General features: G+C 50.5%; 5 protein-coding genes across 5 annotated transcripts; 4 read left to right on the top strand and 1 right to left on the bottom strand.

Annotated features, from left to right (window-relative positions):
- Positions 1–1,000: 1,000 nt before the first annotated feature.
- Positions 1,001–2,875, top strand: TrAFT101_011416 (uncharacterized protein; the record flags this gene model as incomplete). Its single annotated transcript, XM_066129253.1, has 7 exons — positions 1,001–1,155; positions 1,242–1,452; positions 1,524–1,583; positions 1,649–1,714; positions 1,822–2,061; positions 2,118–2,238; positions 2,286–2,875. 7 exons carry the CDS (start codon positions 1,001–1,003, stop codon positions 2,873–2,875), a joined length of 1,443 nt encoding a protein of 480 aa, XP_065985385.1.
- Positions 2,876–3,330: 455 nt separating this feature from the next.
- On the top strand, positions 3,331–6,539 carry TrAFT101_011417 (uncharacterized protein; the record flags this gene model as incomplete). The annotated part of the gene is made up of 2 exons (XM_066129254.1): positions 3,331–6,161; positions 6,230–6,539. 2 exons carry the CDS (start codon positions 3,331–3,333, stop codon positions 6,537–6,539), a joined length of 3,141 nt encoding a protein of 1,046 aa, XP_065985386.1.
- Positions 6,540–7,324: 785 nt separating this feature from the next.
- TrAFT101_011418 (uncharacterized protein) lies at positions 7,325–7,666 on the top strand (the record flags this gene model as incomplete). Its single annotated transcript, XM_024898758.2, has 1 exon — positions 7,325–7,666. One exon carries the CDS (start codon positions 7,325–7,327, stop codon positions 7,664–7,666), a length of 342 nt encoding a protein of 113 aa, XP_024758159.2.
- Positions 7,667–7,949: 283 nt separating this feature from the next.
- On the bottom strand, positions 7,950–10,603 carry TrAFT101_011419 (uncharacterized protein). Its single transcript, XM_024903599.2, has 2 exons — positions 8,448–10,603; positions 7,950–8,395 (listed from the first exon to the last, which is right to left on the bottom strand). The coding sequence occupies exon 1, from the start codon at positions 10,552–10,554 to the stop codon at positions 8,827–8,829; it is 1,728 nt and encodes a 575-aa protein (XP_024758158.1). The 5' UTR covers positions 10,555–10,603; the 3' UTR covers positions 7,950–8,395; positions 8,448–8,826.
- A 148-nt stretch (positions 10,604–10,751) lies between these two features.
- Positions 10,752–11,903, top strand: TrAFT101_011420 (uncharacterized protein; the record flags this gene model as incomplete). The annotated part of the gene is made up of 1 exon (XM_024898633.2): positions 10,752–11,903. The coding sequence occupies one exon, from the start codon at positions 10,752–10,754 to the stop codon at positions 11,901–11,903; it is 1,152 nt and encodes a 383-aa protein (XP_024758157.2).
- Between the last annotated feature and the right edge of the window lie 380 nt (positions 11,904–12,283).

Raw genomic sequence — 12,283 nt, forward strand, 5'->3', positions numbered from 1 at the left:
GGCCGGCCTCTTCTTTGAGCCGCCGTGGAAGGCTGAAACAGCTTTCCTTTGCCGCTGTCTGGGGCGGTTGTGGACATGAAAGCCTGTTTGTGAATGAGTCGTTATTGTCGACTGACAGCCGATGGGAAACAACCTGTGTTGCTCTTACCTCCGGGCTGGCCTTGGTATGTGAGCCCGAGACTGAAGAATGTCGGGTCCGAGGCTGCTTCATCGTCTTCATCAAAGTCTCCGTCTTCGTCGCTCAGCCAAATTTCGCTTTCATCCATGATTCCCAGGATTTATGGTGAGTTTATTTTAAGCAGATATGCAATTTCAACAGAGGCAAAAAAAAGAAAAGTAAATCTATTAAAGGGGTGGTTCATTTGAATTATTGACCGAATTAGACAATGAATGGTTGAGAGAGTATGCGATTTTACCTGCTTTTGGCGGCAGCACAGTACGATAACACGGCGCATATTATCAACCAGTGACAACCACCCACTGCCAGCATCAGCGCTAGGCCGACAAATCCGACCGAAGGAATTGCATGACCTGTCACACACGTGTTGGCGTGACGCTCTTTCTGCAGCTCCAATTCGCACAGATCCTTGTCGTGCATTTGGGACCGGATAACGAAGCTGAGGTTCGCGACGGTTGTGAAACATGGAGGCAGAGGCACGCACTGAAGGATTCCAGGGTTGCATCGCAGCGAGACTTGAAGCCAGTAATCGACATGCAGGGGAGACAACAAAGGGAACACATTGCCGCGATTAGTGGACGAGACCCCGCAGTTGAAAAAGAAGCGCGCTACATGGCATCAAGCAGTTAGACGAGTTCGGGGAGCTACAGCGAGTGAAATCCCGGGCTTTACTGACCCTCCAGCCAGCGACAGTCCCAATATCTGGGTGTCTTTGATAAACCTGCCTCTTGCGATGCCTCATGCTTGATATCAATAACTGCAACAGCCGGCCTGGCCCAGACACAGTCGCGCTGACTGCATCGCATACCCTAACCCTGCATCATGGAGGACCATGGAGACTCGTCAAAGGACCAGCCAGCGGCTCTGGAGTCTCCCATCAACCTTGTGGAGGGCTACTCCTGCGACGGCCTCACCTTGACCACTCTGCTGGCATCTACAGAAAAAGAGTCTGACACAGACAAATCCCCAGACATCGAGTAAGCCTTGCCATGGATGCTGTAATTCCCTTGATTTTTTTTTTTCTCTTATTAGAGTGGACTGAAATGAAACTAAATGTTGGCAGTGTGATTCATGTTATGGTGGTTGGTAAAGAAGAAGAACGGCTCACTCTGGAAAGTCTTCTTTTAGAGTCAGTGGCTTCCAGACGAAGAGAACTTGTCTTCCGGTGTGGCATGGCCAGATTACTAGCTGGTGAATTGACGAGCCAAGCCATCGATGGCCTTGCCCGACAATTGCTCTCAAGTCTGCTCTTTTTCCTAAAGCATGACGAACAGGTCTGGTTACAATCCCCTGCCTAGGTAATGGTCGGATATCATTTACACAATCAAGCTAATCCAAGGAGCAGCATTCAAAAAGAGCGCTGGTGTTTGTTGCCTATGATTTTGGAGACTTGATTGTTAAAAAGGTAGCATCCATGTGCATAGTACCTTGAACTGGTCCTCTCTATTAGAAGCGCTGATTGTGATGCAGGCTATCAGCATTGCTGGCGCAAACGAGCAACGGTGGCCAGGGATTTTTACGAGCGTCGCCCAGTTTGTACGTGTCTAATTCATTTACCACAGTCTGGGAATCATTGCTACAAGTGACCCCTTGTGTTGCCTTTGCTCCCTCAATTACCGATGCTGACAAGAGAATACAATTAGATCTTCTTCGGTTGCTTTCAGAGAGCAAACGGCCCCCAGCTGCTCTATTCTAAAGTATTCGACTATCTCGTGTCTCAAAGGGACTCCTCATGGTGGCAATCTTTGATACCTGCTTCAATCAATAGTCTTGCAGGGTGCATAGTGGAAACAACAGACGCTTTCGTCGCTTCCAAAATCACATTGCGAAGCCAAGTTATAAGTCTCTATGCGGATATGAACGGAAAAGGGAAGATATCAGATGTAGGGCATTCTTCTGGTGTTGTGACGGCAAGACTTTTACTCATATCCTGGAGTAGATATTGGACTCCAGGACCGCCATATTAGGAGTGTCAAACGAAATTACACTTCAGGAGCAAAAGCAGAAAGATAAAGAGCCGTTTCCGGATTTACCAAAGACCATTTGTTCCAGCATCAAATGTAAGCAAAGCCCCTCGTGTTTATGGCCGCATAACTAACCTACCAAGCCTGGGTCCCTCACGAGTCTTGGATTCCCTTTGGGCAAACCCTTTTGGCAGTAACTTCGGCACCTCGCCTGTTATCATCAACATGTCTTGTTGATTCACACCCAGTGTTTAAGAGCACTGAGCATGAAAGATGGATGGCATCTACCGGTGCGCGTATACTATATGTGCGTGGCAACGACCACAACGGGATGATGGAAGCCGCTGAACAGATATTCTTCCACTGGAGGCTCAAAATGAGACAACATTGGAGCGACGGAGTGTTTTTACCCATTTCATTTGTCTTCTCTGCCCAGGATCCAACGCGTCGCTCGATAAAAGACGTCATCAGTTCACTCTTGGTTTCATACTTTTCTGGCATTGCAATTGTGAAAAATGGCCCAAACCCCGGCCTCATAAAAGACCAGTTTTTGCTTCAACACGCATGGACAGAGATGGATCTCTTCAAAATTTTGGAACTATTTGCTCGGACTGTTATAGGCGAAAAAGCGCTTCTACTACTCCAAAACATCGACGAATGTGACAAAAGCAGTCGAGACGCGTTCTGGGCCATGCTGAGCGCCTTTGCCTCCCTGAAGTGCGATTCAAGGTAGTGGTAACATCGAGGGGGTCGCTTAATCTTGATCTGCTAGATGAGCTGCGCCGTTGGCCAGATATCCCAGTCGATACATGGACCCTTGCCGATCATGAGGATGGCTTGACCGAGGTTCCTGCAGATGAGTACCCCGGCGGCCTGATCTCCAAGTTCTGTCCCGGCGGACTCGGCGACACTGAAGTCAGGCGGAAACTAGAGGAGCTGCGCCTTATGAAGAAGGAAAATCTGGACATGATTTTGAGACTGATAGAGGATACTACAAACTAGCCCCACGAGCTGTCGGCAAAGGCATTACAGGGGTTCTGTTCTCACCTCCAGGCTGTAACTTTGGCCTCTACACCAGCTGATGTCCTGGGGAACGCCCTACGAGACATTGCGGACCAGGACGGCCTTTGCTGGATTCTGAAATGGCTCTTTGTGGGACAACGACCCCTAAGCTACCGTGAACTAGCAATGGTGCTGTGCCACTGCAAGCGTGGTGAAGCTCAGAGTTTCCAGACGCCGTCTCATGCGGATATAGGAGACTCTCTATCAAAACTTCGGGTATGGCTTCGCGGCATAACAGAGTCTTCCAGTGGCCAAGTGCGTATCAGAGAAAATGTATGGGCCTACCTCCAGAACGAACTGAGCTACATTTGGGCAGAATCAACATCGCCAGACGTCATCACGATGTTTTTACTCGATTACTTGACTGCGCCCAACATCCAGCTACGTCTGGACTCCATGAACAAGCGGTGTCAGTCTCGAGTTCAGTCTTCTGGTAAGGCCATTACGCCGCCGCTCATCTCGGATGGCCAAGATTTTATGTTCTACGCAATCCAGGCACTGCCCTATCATCTCTCTGAGAATCCTGACATCCTAAAAAGCATTAGAGATGGGCTCATGGCTGACAACGGCAAATTGGCGGCATGGTCAAAGGCATTCTGGGCCATGAGCAACCCGTTCTCCCGTCCTGAATCGGGAACCCTGAACTCGCCATATGAAACGCTTCTTGCGCTAAGAAATTTGAAGTCGGAATCTGTTGCCATCCTCAAAGAGATGAATACCTCGGCGAAATCTCCAGATATAGACTCGTTGGCCAGTGCCATTAGGGAGGGGAATGAGGATGTCGCGTTGTCCATTGCAGAAGAAATGATTTCCGCCTCCAAAAGACAAGACCAAGGCTCCAAAGATACTGCCGCTTCGGCGTATAGCTCGAAAATACCATGGCCGCAGTCGTTCCTATGGCGAGCAGTCTGGCTCAACATGGTCCGATTATCTACGCTGCTCTTGAATGACGGTATAGACCTGGACCCGGATCCTACAGATGGAACCCCCCAGTTTTTTCCCTCTCCGCTATACATGGCCGCGCGTCTATGCCACGCTCAGATAATGGACGTGCTGATTGAGCGCGGGGCTAATATCCATGTGAAGAGATACGGCAAATACAAGGCCATACAGACTGCTGCCTCCCACGGCAACATCCACGGCGTCAAATCCCTGGTAGCCAAAGATGCCTCCCTGCTGGAAAGCCAAGAGCCGGAAACGCCGCTCTACTTCGCCGCTCTCGAGGGCTGCTGGCACATGGCAAAGAGTCTTTTGGAACTGGGAGCTGACCCAAACTCGGGCGTGGGGGAGAGGCCCAACGAGCGATGGGCGCCTCTCGTCGTTGCAGCAGAGGCAAACCACCTCAAGACAGCCCGGATCCTGCTCGAGAACGGTGCAGATCCCAACATTTGCGGGCCAAACGACCTGGACACGCCGCTCTGGTTCGCAGCCACCAAGGCAGCGAGCGCGGACGTGGTTCAACTGCTGCTCGACAAGGGGGCCGATCCCAATCACGAGCTGCTGCAGCCGCCATTGCTCATGGAGCTGATGGAAGCGTCGCTGTCAGCCGAGAGCAAGCTTGCAATACTCGAAGTGCTCATCAGGCACTCGCCCCCAATCCGGGTCAACGTGGCCGACCGCAAACACATGACGCCGCTGCTCTACGCTGCAGAGGCGGGCGAGCTGTCCATCGTGACCTGGCTGCTGGAGCACGAGGCAGACGTCAACGCCGTCGACAATCGCGGCCGCAGTGCCCTCCATTGTGCCATCAAGCACGGGCATGTCGAGGTCGTCCGCGAGTTGCTGAAGTGGAAGCCGCAGCTCAACAACCTGACCACCAACGGACAGCCGCTCGTCGAGCTTGCGGTGCAGGACGTGGCCATGATGCAGATGCTGCTGGACGCGGGCGCCGACATTGAGCTGGCCAACGCCAAGGACCACACCGCGCTCAACATCGCCGTCGACTTGAAGAAGCCCGCGGTGGTGAAGCTGCTGGTGGAGCGGAAGGCCGACATGCACCACGTCGGGAAGAACGGCTGGAACGCCATCACGATTGCAACCTCGAACCCTGCCGGCCCCGAGATTATTCGCGTCCTGGTCGAAGCCGGCGCAGACCTTCGCTGTGCCCATCCGCAGACTCGCAACACGCCGCTGCACTATGTCACGTCCCACAGCGCACAGCTTGCCCGGATCCTGCTGGAGTTTCGCACGAGCCTTGATCTGGAGCAGCGCAACAGCGAGGTCAAGACCCCCCTCTTGAACGCCTGTACCGCGAAGAACGCTGAGTGCGTGAAGCTCCTTATTCGAGCTGGGGCTGATGTCAATGCTGAGGATCGACTGGGCTGGACGCCCCTGTCGCTGAGTGCGAGAGTCTCGCTCGCTGCCGATGCTGTGGACATGCTCCTCGCCCATCCAGATGTCAAGATAGACGCCATTTCAAAGGTCAAGGGGACCGCGCTGATGGTGGCATGCCGCTCGCTGAACCTAGAAATGGTAGCCAAACTCCCTGCCCACGGAGCTGATGCGAACATATCAGTCAAGGGGATATCTTACGACAACACCGCTCTCAAGTGCGCATGCATACCCTGGAGCTCAACCTACAGCGAGAACAAGGAGTACATCGATCGGCCTGATATTGATGGCTGGACGCTGCTCTGCTGGGCCACGCGCGGCATGCAGACTCGCCTTGGCCCCGACTCGGAGTCCGAGCCCCGTGATTACATCCAAACGGTGAAACTTCTCATCGACCACGGAGCCAATCGTTCAGTCAAGTTTACCATTGGAAGGGGGGGGGAGTCGAGACATTCACTCCGGTACAGATGGCCAGACTCTGTGGTGCTCAAGGCGAGATCATCGACACGCTGGAGACTAACCCGGATGGCAGTTCGACAAATGCCACAGCTGGCAGAAGCAGGGGTGTCAATAAGCAGAGTAAAAAATACAAGTCAAAAACAGCGTTTTGCGACATTTGTCTACATGTGAGTACCCTCGAAGCAGCCCAACCTAACCGCGTCAATGCTAACAGAACCACGTTTTCTCCCAACAGACTATCTTTGGCTACTCATACCAGTGCCAAACCTGTCTTGACTTTGATGCCTGCAAGAAATGTTACAGTCGAATACACCTCTATCATAATCTTGATGGCGATGAACAACACTCATTTGCGTTTCGCGAAGGTTACGATCAGGAATTTGAGGACCTTCCAACTCCAGACTCACCTATTTCTGATCATGAAAATCAAGAGGACCCGGCGGCAAAGGAGGCAGAGCACTATAATGATGGTGATGGTGATGTTGATGCTGATGCTGTTGTTGATGAGTTGCCGAACGAGGTGCAGAATGAGGCTGATGACCTAGCTCTTGGGGGCTTGGATGACTTGGACGAGTTGGAGGTGGCTGAGGATGATCCGGCTACTCCGCCTTGAGTTTACTATGTCTGTCAATGTCCAGGTGTCAAAGAGTATGCCAGGCATTACATCGCTGAGACCAATACGAGTTTCCAATGCCCGTATAGAGCTTGTTTGGGGGCCAAAGTGGATCCGCAAAACTGCATCGTCAACAGCAAGTCAGATGAATAGCCTATAGACTGGATTCCGCAATACCCGCTGCAGGCGGTCTTTTGATCAACCACGTTAGCTGCGCTCGTCATTTTCACAAGAGTGAATCAAAGTTGCTATCTTCATGTTCATTTTAGTAATAGTGTTCGACATCATAGGCGGGACAATTCTTTTGTTAATATGATACCTAGTCATTAAAACATTGATAGATGGTAGCCTCGAGTAAGCAGTGTGCAGCTTGAGGGAAATTACATTAGCATCTCTATTATTGGGCCTTGAGTAATACAATCTATGATTAATACACCTTGTATCAGATGCTCTGACATGCATTAGTATCTGTGATAGCCAACGCTAGATCAAACAGAATACGAATTGTGAGAGCTGATCTGACAATAGTAGTAGTTCATTGTGGGCAGCTATATCAACACAAGCAAACTGCGTCCCAACAGAGGTTGAATAAACACGCTATTCCAACTATAAATACCATGCTACTCCCCTCTAAATTCGCAATCTAATCCGTCCCAACATCATTGCAGCACACATCATTATCAATCTTAACATTACATTACTTGGTCACCCGGCGCCATGCGTTCTTCAAGCTTCATTATCTCATCCATCATCTCGACGGCTATTGCCGCTGAAATTAAAGTCAATTACTATTCCGACGGCGGCTGTTCTGATTACATGATTACCGTAACTCCCCCTGCCGACTGGAGTTGTTACAACTATGACTGGACTGGCCAGAATAGCGTGGGCGTGGCTTCGTCCACCTATCCCAATGGAACGCCAATTTGCACTTACTACGTCTTCGCTGACTGTCAGGGCGCCTCCCAGACCGAGGGTGGTATCCATAACAATTGTGCCTCAAACTGGGGCCATGGTTTCCTCTCCATGAGCTGCGGCATCGAACACGGACTCAAGGAATAGCGGCTCAACTTGTCCATCACAACAGACTTGCAGGAATCAAGGGCTTGGAACATATCCGTTTTGGGGGTCGTTAGCAGGATTCTGCGATTCGTGAAAGAAATTGGAAGGAGAGGCAAAAGAGTTCATGTAAAGGCACAGAGAAACTTCTCAAAGTTAGTGTATCAAGGAAGAGGCAGCGTCATCAATACAAGCATCGCGTTTTAAAGAATGGCCTAACCTTGGCTTTTGTACTAGCATACATAATATCTTTCGCATATTAAGACATTTTGATCGGCAGAGCACAGGGGCGTTGATGAGTCAAATTAATTCTACCTGTGTGCTGATGAATGGGTAAAACATTACCGCAACTTGACACGAGCTTATGTTTATATCAAGGGAAGCGCCATATTTTGCACTCTCCACCATATGCCAGATCCTGGTGCTTTGTCTAGATTGAGACAACATACATATAGGCCCAACAAACAAAAGATACTCACATATCGCTAGCCAACTTCCTTTGCTCCGCCACCTATACTGCATGTATTCCACGTTTGGTGGAGCCCACCTGATTCGACGGCTGGAGAACCGGCAGCTGAGTTCATTACCTGGCCTGTCATTTCTTTTTTTTTTTTTTTATTCCGGACGCTAGAGCATCAGGAAGGCAAGTACGATTCTTTCGTCTGTTCGCAGCCAACTCATGGCTGTCACCACCATTACTCTAGGAGTAGCCTTGCTGCTTTGATATTGTCTCTATACACTGCTGTTAGGCCTAACATTTTGCATGCGTGTTAGAGTTACATACCGATATGTAATGCGCTGGGCTTTGTTACAAACCTCTTTATCATAGCTTCCTCGCAGGAATAGGCCAGAATAAGAAGTTGAGAGAGCTCAAGCGGGCAAGGAGGATGTAAGCAGAAGATACATCGGTCTTGCTGGCTTCAAAACGCTCGTCTCGCCATCTCTGGCTGAGCCATCGAGACTCGAAAGCCGAGGCTGCCAGTCCCCACACGACGGGAGAGAATTCGGGAAGCAGACGATAAGAGGCTATCAAGACGACGCATTGACCGTCCCTTTCCTCAGGCACTTGGCAATGCCGGGTAAGAACATATACCAAGTGTTCAGTTGGTCTCTGCGCTCAAATGGCGACTACGAAGTCACAAAGCGAACCACGCCTGGCTTGTTCAATCCTTTTTCGAATCCGACTCAATGATTTTATAATCTTCTGTGGCAGGCGAGAGCACTCTGACTCTCTTGGCTCCCCCCGATTGCATCTTGGCCTTCCGCTTCTGTTTCTTCTTATCCTCCCTCCTCTGCTTCTCATCCCAGACGGGCTGCCAGGCGTTGCTCGCAAGAGCTTCGGCTGCGCTTGGCCGACATTCTGGTTCCCAGGCAAGCATTTTGTTCAAAAGAGGAGCAAAGCGCCTCAAAAATGAAAGTCGTTCAATCCGATACTGCACCTGTCTTTGCATCTGTAGATGGTCCCGTTCTGTTACGATTTTGAAATTGTCTGGTGGTCGCATGAAAGTATAAATCCATGAAGTAGCCAGTGCCCAGATGTCAAGCTTGGTCTTATCTAGCTTTGTTGTTGATCTACTGTTTATTTTCTGCCAAGCTTCAGGTGCGATACAAATACAAGTTATATCGTACGGTTTTCTCTCTACCTGACTCATGGAGAGAGACAAGACAGCCCGTTTGGTCGAAAGAGCCTTGGTAGTCGTATACGATGTATGCGCTGTATTGGCCAATATGAGCAGTGAAGTAGGCCGTATATTCCCGTGAATGAGGCCCTGCTCATGCAGCGCAGAGAGACCCAGTAATGTCTGATGAAAATATGTGAGGTGTATATCGTGCTCTAACTTTGTCCAAGGAAGATCTAAAAAATTATATCCGGCTAGCGGCATCGAATAGAAGGTATACCGGCACTCGTCAAGCATATCGCTGTTGGATGCATCAAATAGGCACGGAGGAGAAGTCTGGTGAGAACACCAGACATCGATAATTCTAAGTATCCCACTGTCTTGTGCGTCTCTGCTCTGGAGGGCCATTTTCAACCGTTCGACAACGTACTGGCGCGTCTTGGATGTCTCTCTGTTCCACAGCTTCTTGACAGCAACCGGCTGTCCCGTACGAATGTCGACGCCGGTAGTGACGTTTGTGGTTGGGATCTTGTGATGAAGCCAAATATTCCATGAAGTCTCGTGATATGGGCTTGGCATTGGGATGAAGTTGAACAGGCGTGAGGGATTCAGTCCATGAAAGTCACTCTTGATAACACCGTTCATATAAGCAGTAAATCTATCGAAATTCTGTCGGGTTTGTGTCACGAATTTGAAAAGAAATCGATATGGGCCGAAGCGAATATAATTGTGCTCTCTTCGCAGGACACATGTCATTCCCTTGCCCCATTCATCTAAGCGGAGGGTCAAGTCATTATCGTGCATATCGCCTTGCTCGTAGATGATGGGTCGATCGCAAAAATTCCGGAGCATAAGAACACCTGAAGTTGGGTGGAAGGTGATGTATGCATGGAAGTCCTTGATGTAGTTGCGAATTCTGTGGGAAGCTGGCGTGTCGCCTGGAGCGCAGAGAAGAATGTCTGGATTGGTGAGGCCCAGCTCTTTGTCGGCCAAAGTTGGCGATGCACCAGCGCCAATTTTCCATTCCACCAATTTAGAAGAGTGTGAGGCTTGAAATTCGGAGGCTGAATCAGAGCTGTTACCATCTGAGCTAGAAATGTCAGATGATAAAGGCAGTGATATGTGATAGCCGATGGTATTCCCGCTGCTAATGAGAGTTGGCGGTGACGCTTTAGCCTGGATGAGCTCGAACAGGAGAACGGCTGCGTCGTTGGCAGCGCTAAAGGTGGCAAATGGAATGTCGCGCGGCGCGGAATTTGTAACGGCCGCCATGGCGCTTGCTCTATCATGAGAAGCGCATCAATCCAGAAAAATAAGCGGCAACGAAGCTTGCGTCGCAATCATGGGGCGTCTTGCTGTGCTGTCGCGTCTCCATATTGAGCCGCATCTCGTCGCTGACGCGACATCACGTGACTTTAGACAACCTCGTTCCACTAGCTCCAGTCCAGCAACAGATGACATCTCGTCTCATGCTCAACAGCAGCAAAACCGCAGAGCTTCGATCGCGTCATTTCGTCGCTTTGCCCATTGAAAATATGGCTAAGAGAAGATCCGCCGCAAGTCCTTCTTCGCCGCGCAAGAAGGCCAGGCTAGACCTGCCGACCGATACTCCGAGTCTTGTGATATCTAGCGACGATGAGGCATCTTCGTCATCAGCATCAACATTGTCACCTCCAACCCCCCGGCGCGAAAAACGCAAGAGGGCAGATATCACTTCAACCAATGACCTACTAGAAGAGCCAAATCCGAGCATCAGCGCGAAACGGGCCAGGACACAGAGCGCAGCCAGTTCAACGAGGCATTCACGGAATCCCAGCGCTGAACCATGGCCGAGTCCCGACGATGATCCAGATTTCGTACCATGGCCCAGCCATTTCGACGACCCACAGTCACAAGCACATATATATTACGAAGATGAATATCACACAAAGGAGCTGACCGCGGAGGCACGAGAGTTTCGGAAAAGGGCTACATTAGCGCTGCAGGGCTATTTGCTATGCCCGTGCGGAAAGTATCACCAAATGGATGGCCGAAAGTCGTGGCACCATCCGGGGATGGAGCCAGAGCTAGAAGAACCACTTGGAGCACAGTCTCAGCTAGATACTGGCTCGACATACCGAAGTCGAAGTCGAGAGCCGCTATTAAGCCCAGAGCTTTCCGATGAAGAGACGGGTGCAGCTGGGGGTGATCAGCTCGAAATCGCGCCTAATGGCGTTTCTGAATCGTCATCGATATCATCAGATTCGCCAGCCCCTGCTATTTTGGGGGCATCAAATGTTTCTTCCACCATTTCACCCACCACTTCGCCTGCCACTTCATCTGCCTCTTTACCCGCAATCACCAAGGCTCCAGTCTCGCGTCAACGTAACAACACAAAACGCAATCCAGGGAAGCCAATCTCACAACGTCAAACGCGCAAGAAGAAGAACAAGAGGAAGCTAGAGGGGGAGAGTAAAGATAAAGGCAACAAGCGCCAGCCTCGAGGCCAGAGATCCAAGTCTATTCCCGCAACTGAAGAGGCTGTTTATTCACGGCGGTCATCCAGGAGAGCTATGGGATATCAACTGTGGTTCTTGGGTGACAACGGCAAAGCTTGCTTGGTGGCGTCATCATCAAGATAAGAGTCACGTACACATGCTTTGGGAAGAATTTAGGAACTTGAGTACCAGTCGGACTGAGGAGGCATACCCGTTAACCTGGCAGGGCTGGGGGCAGCGGGCAGCTTTTCCTTCAGTATACACCGACTACCGGTTGGCACTTTGCAACGCCATATCTGCATCATCTGTTCAAACATGGTCGTTAATCTGACAGGGTCGGAGGCAGCGGCGCAGTTTGGAAGTTGACTGCACATTGGCATTGCGAGTCAGAGCTGGTTTTAAAGGCATGGTCGTTATTCTAGCAGGGCTGGATGCAGCGGCGTAGTCTTTGGAGGGCTCAAGAATAAGATTCCCTTGGGATGTGTGCTGTCTCAATATTTGTTTACGGATACACTTGGAAAGCG

Source organism: Trichoderma asperellum, chromosome 7, assembly GCF_020647865.1.
Source record: "Trichoderma asperellum chromosome 7, complete sequence".
NCBI classification, from domain to species: Eukaryota; Fungi; Ascomycota; class Sordariomycetes; order Hypocreales; family Hypocreaceae; genus Trichoderma; species Trichoderma asperellum.

Excerpts from the sequence above, each read along its gene's own strand:
- TrAFT101_011419 (XM_024903599.2), bottom strand. The coding sequence starts at position 10,554 with ATGGCGGCCGTTACAAATTCCGCGCCGCGCGACATTCCATTTGCCACC.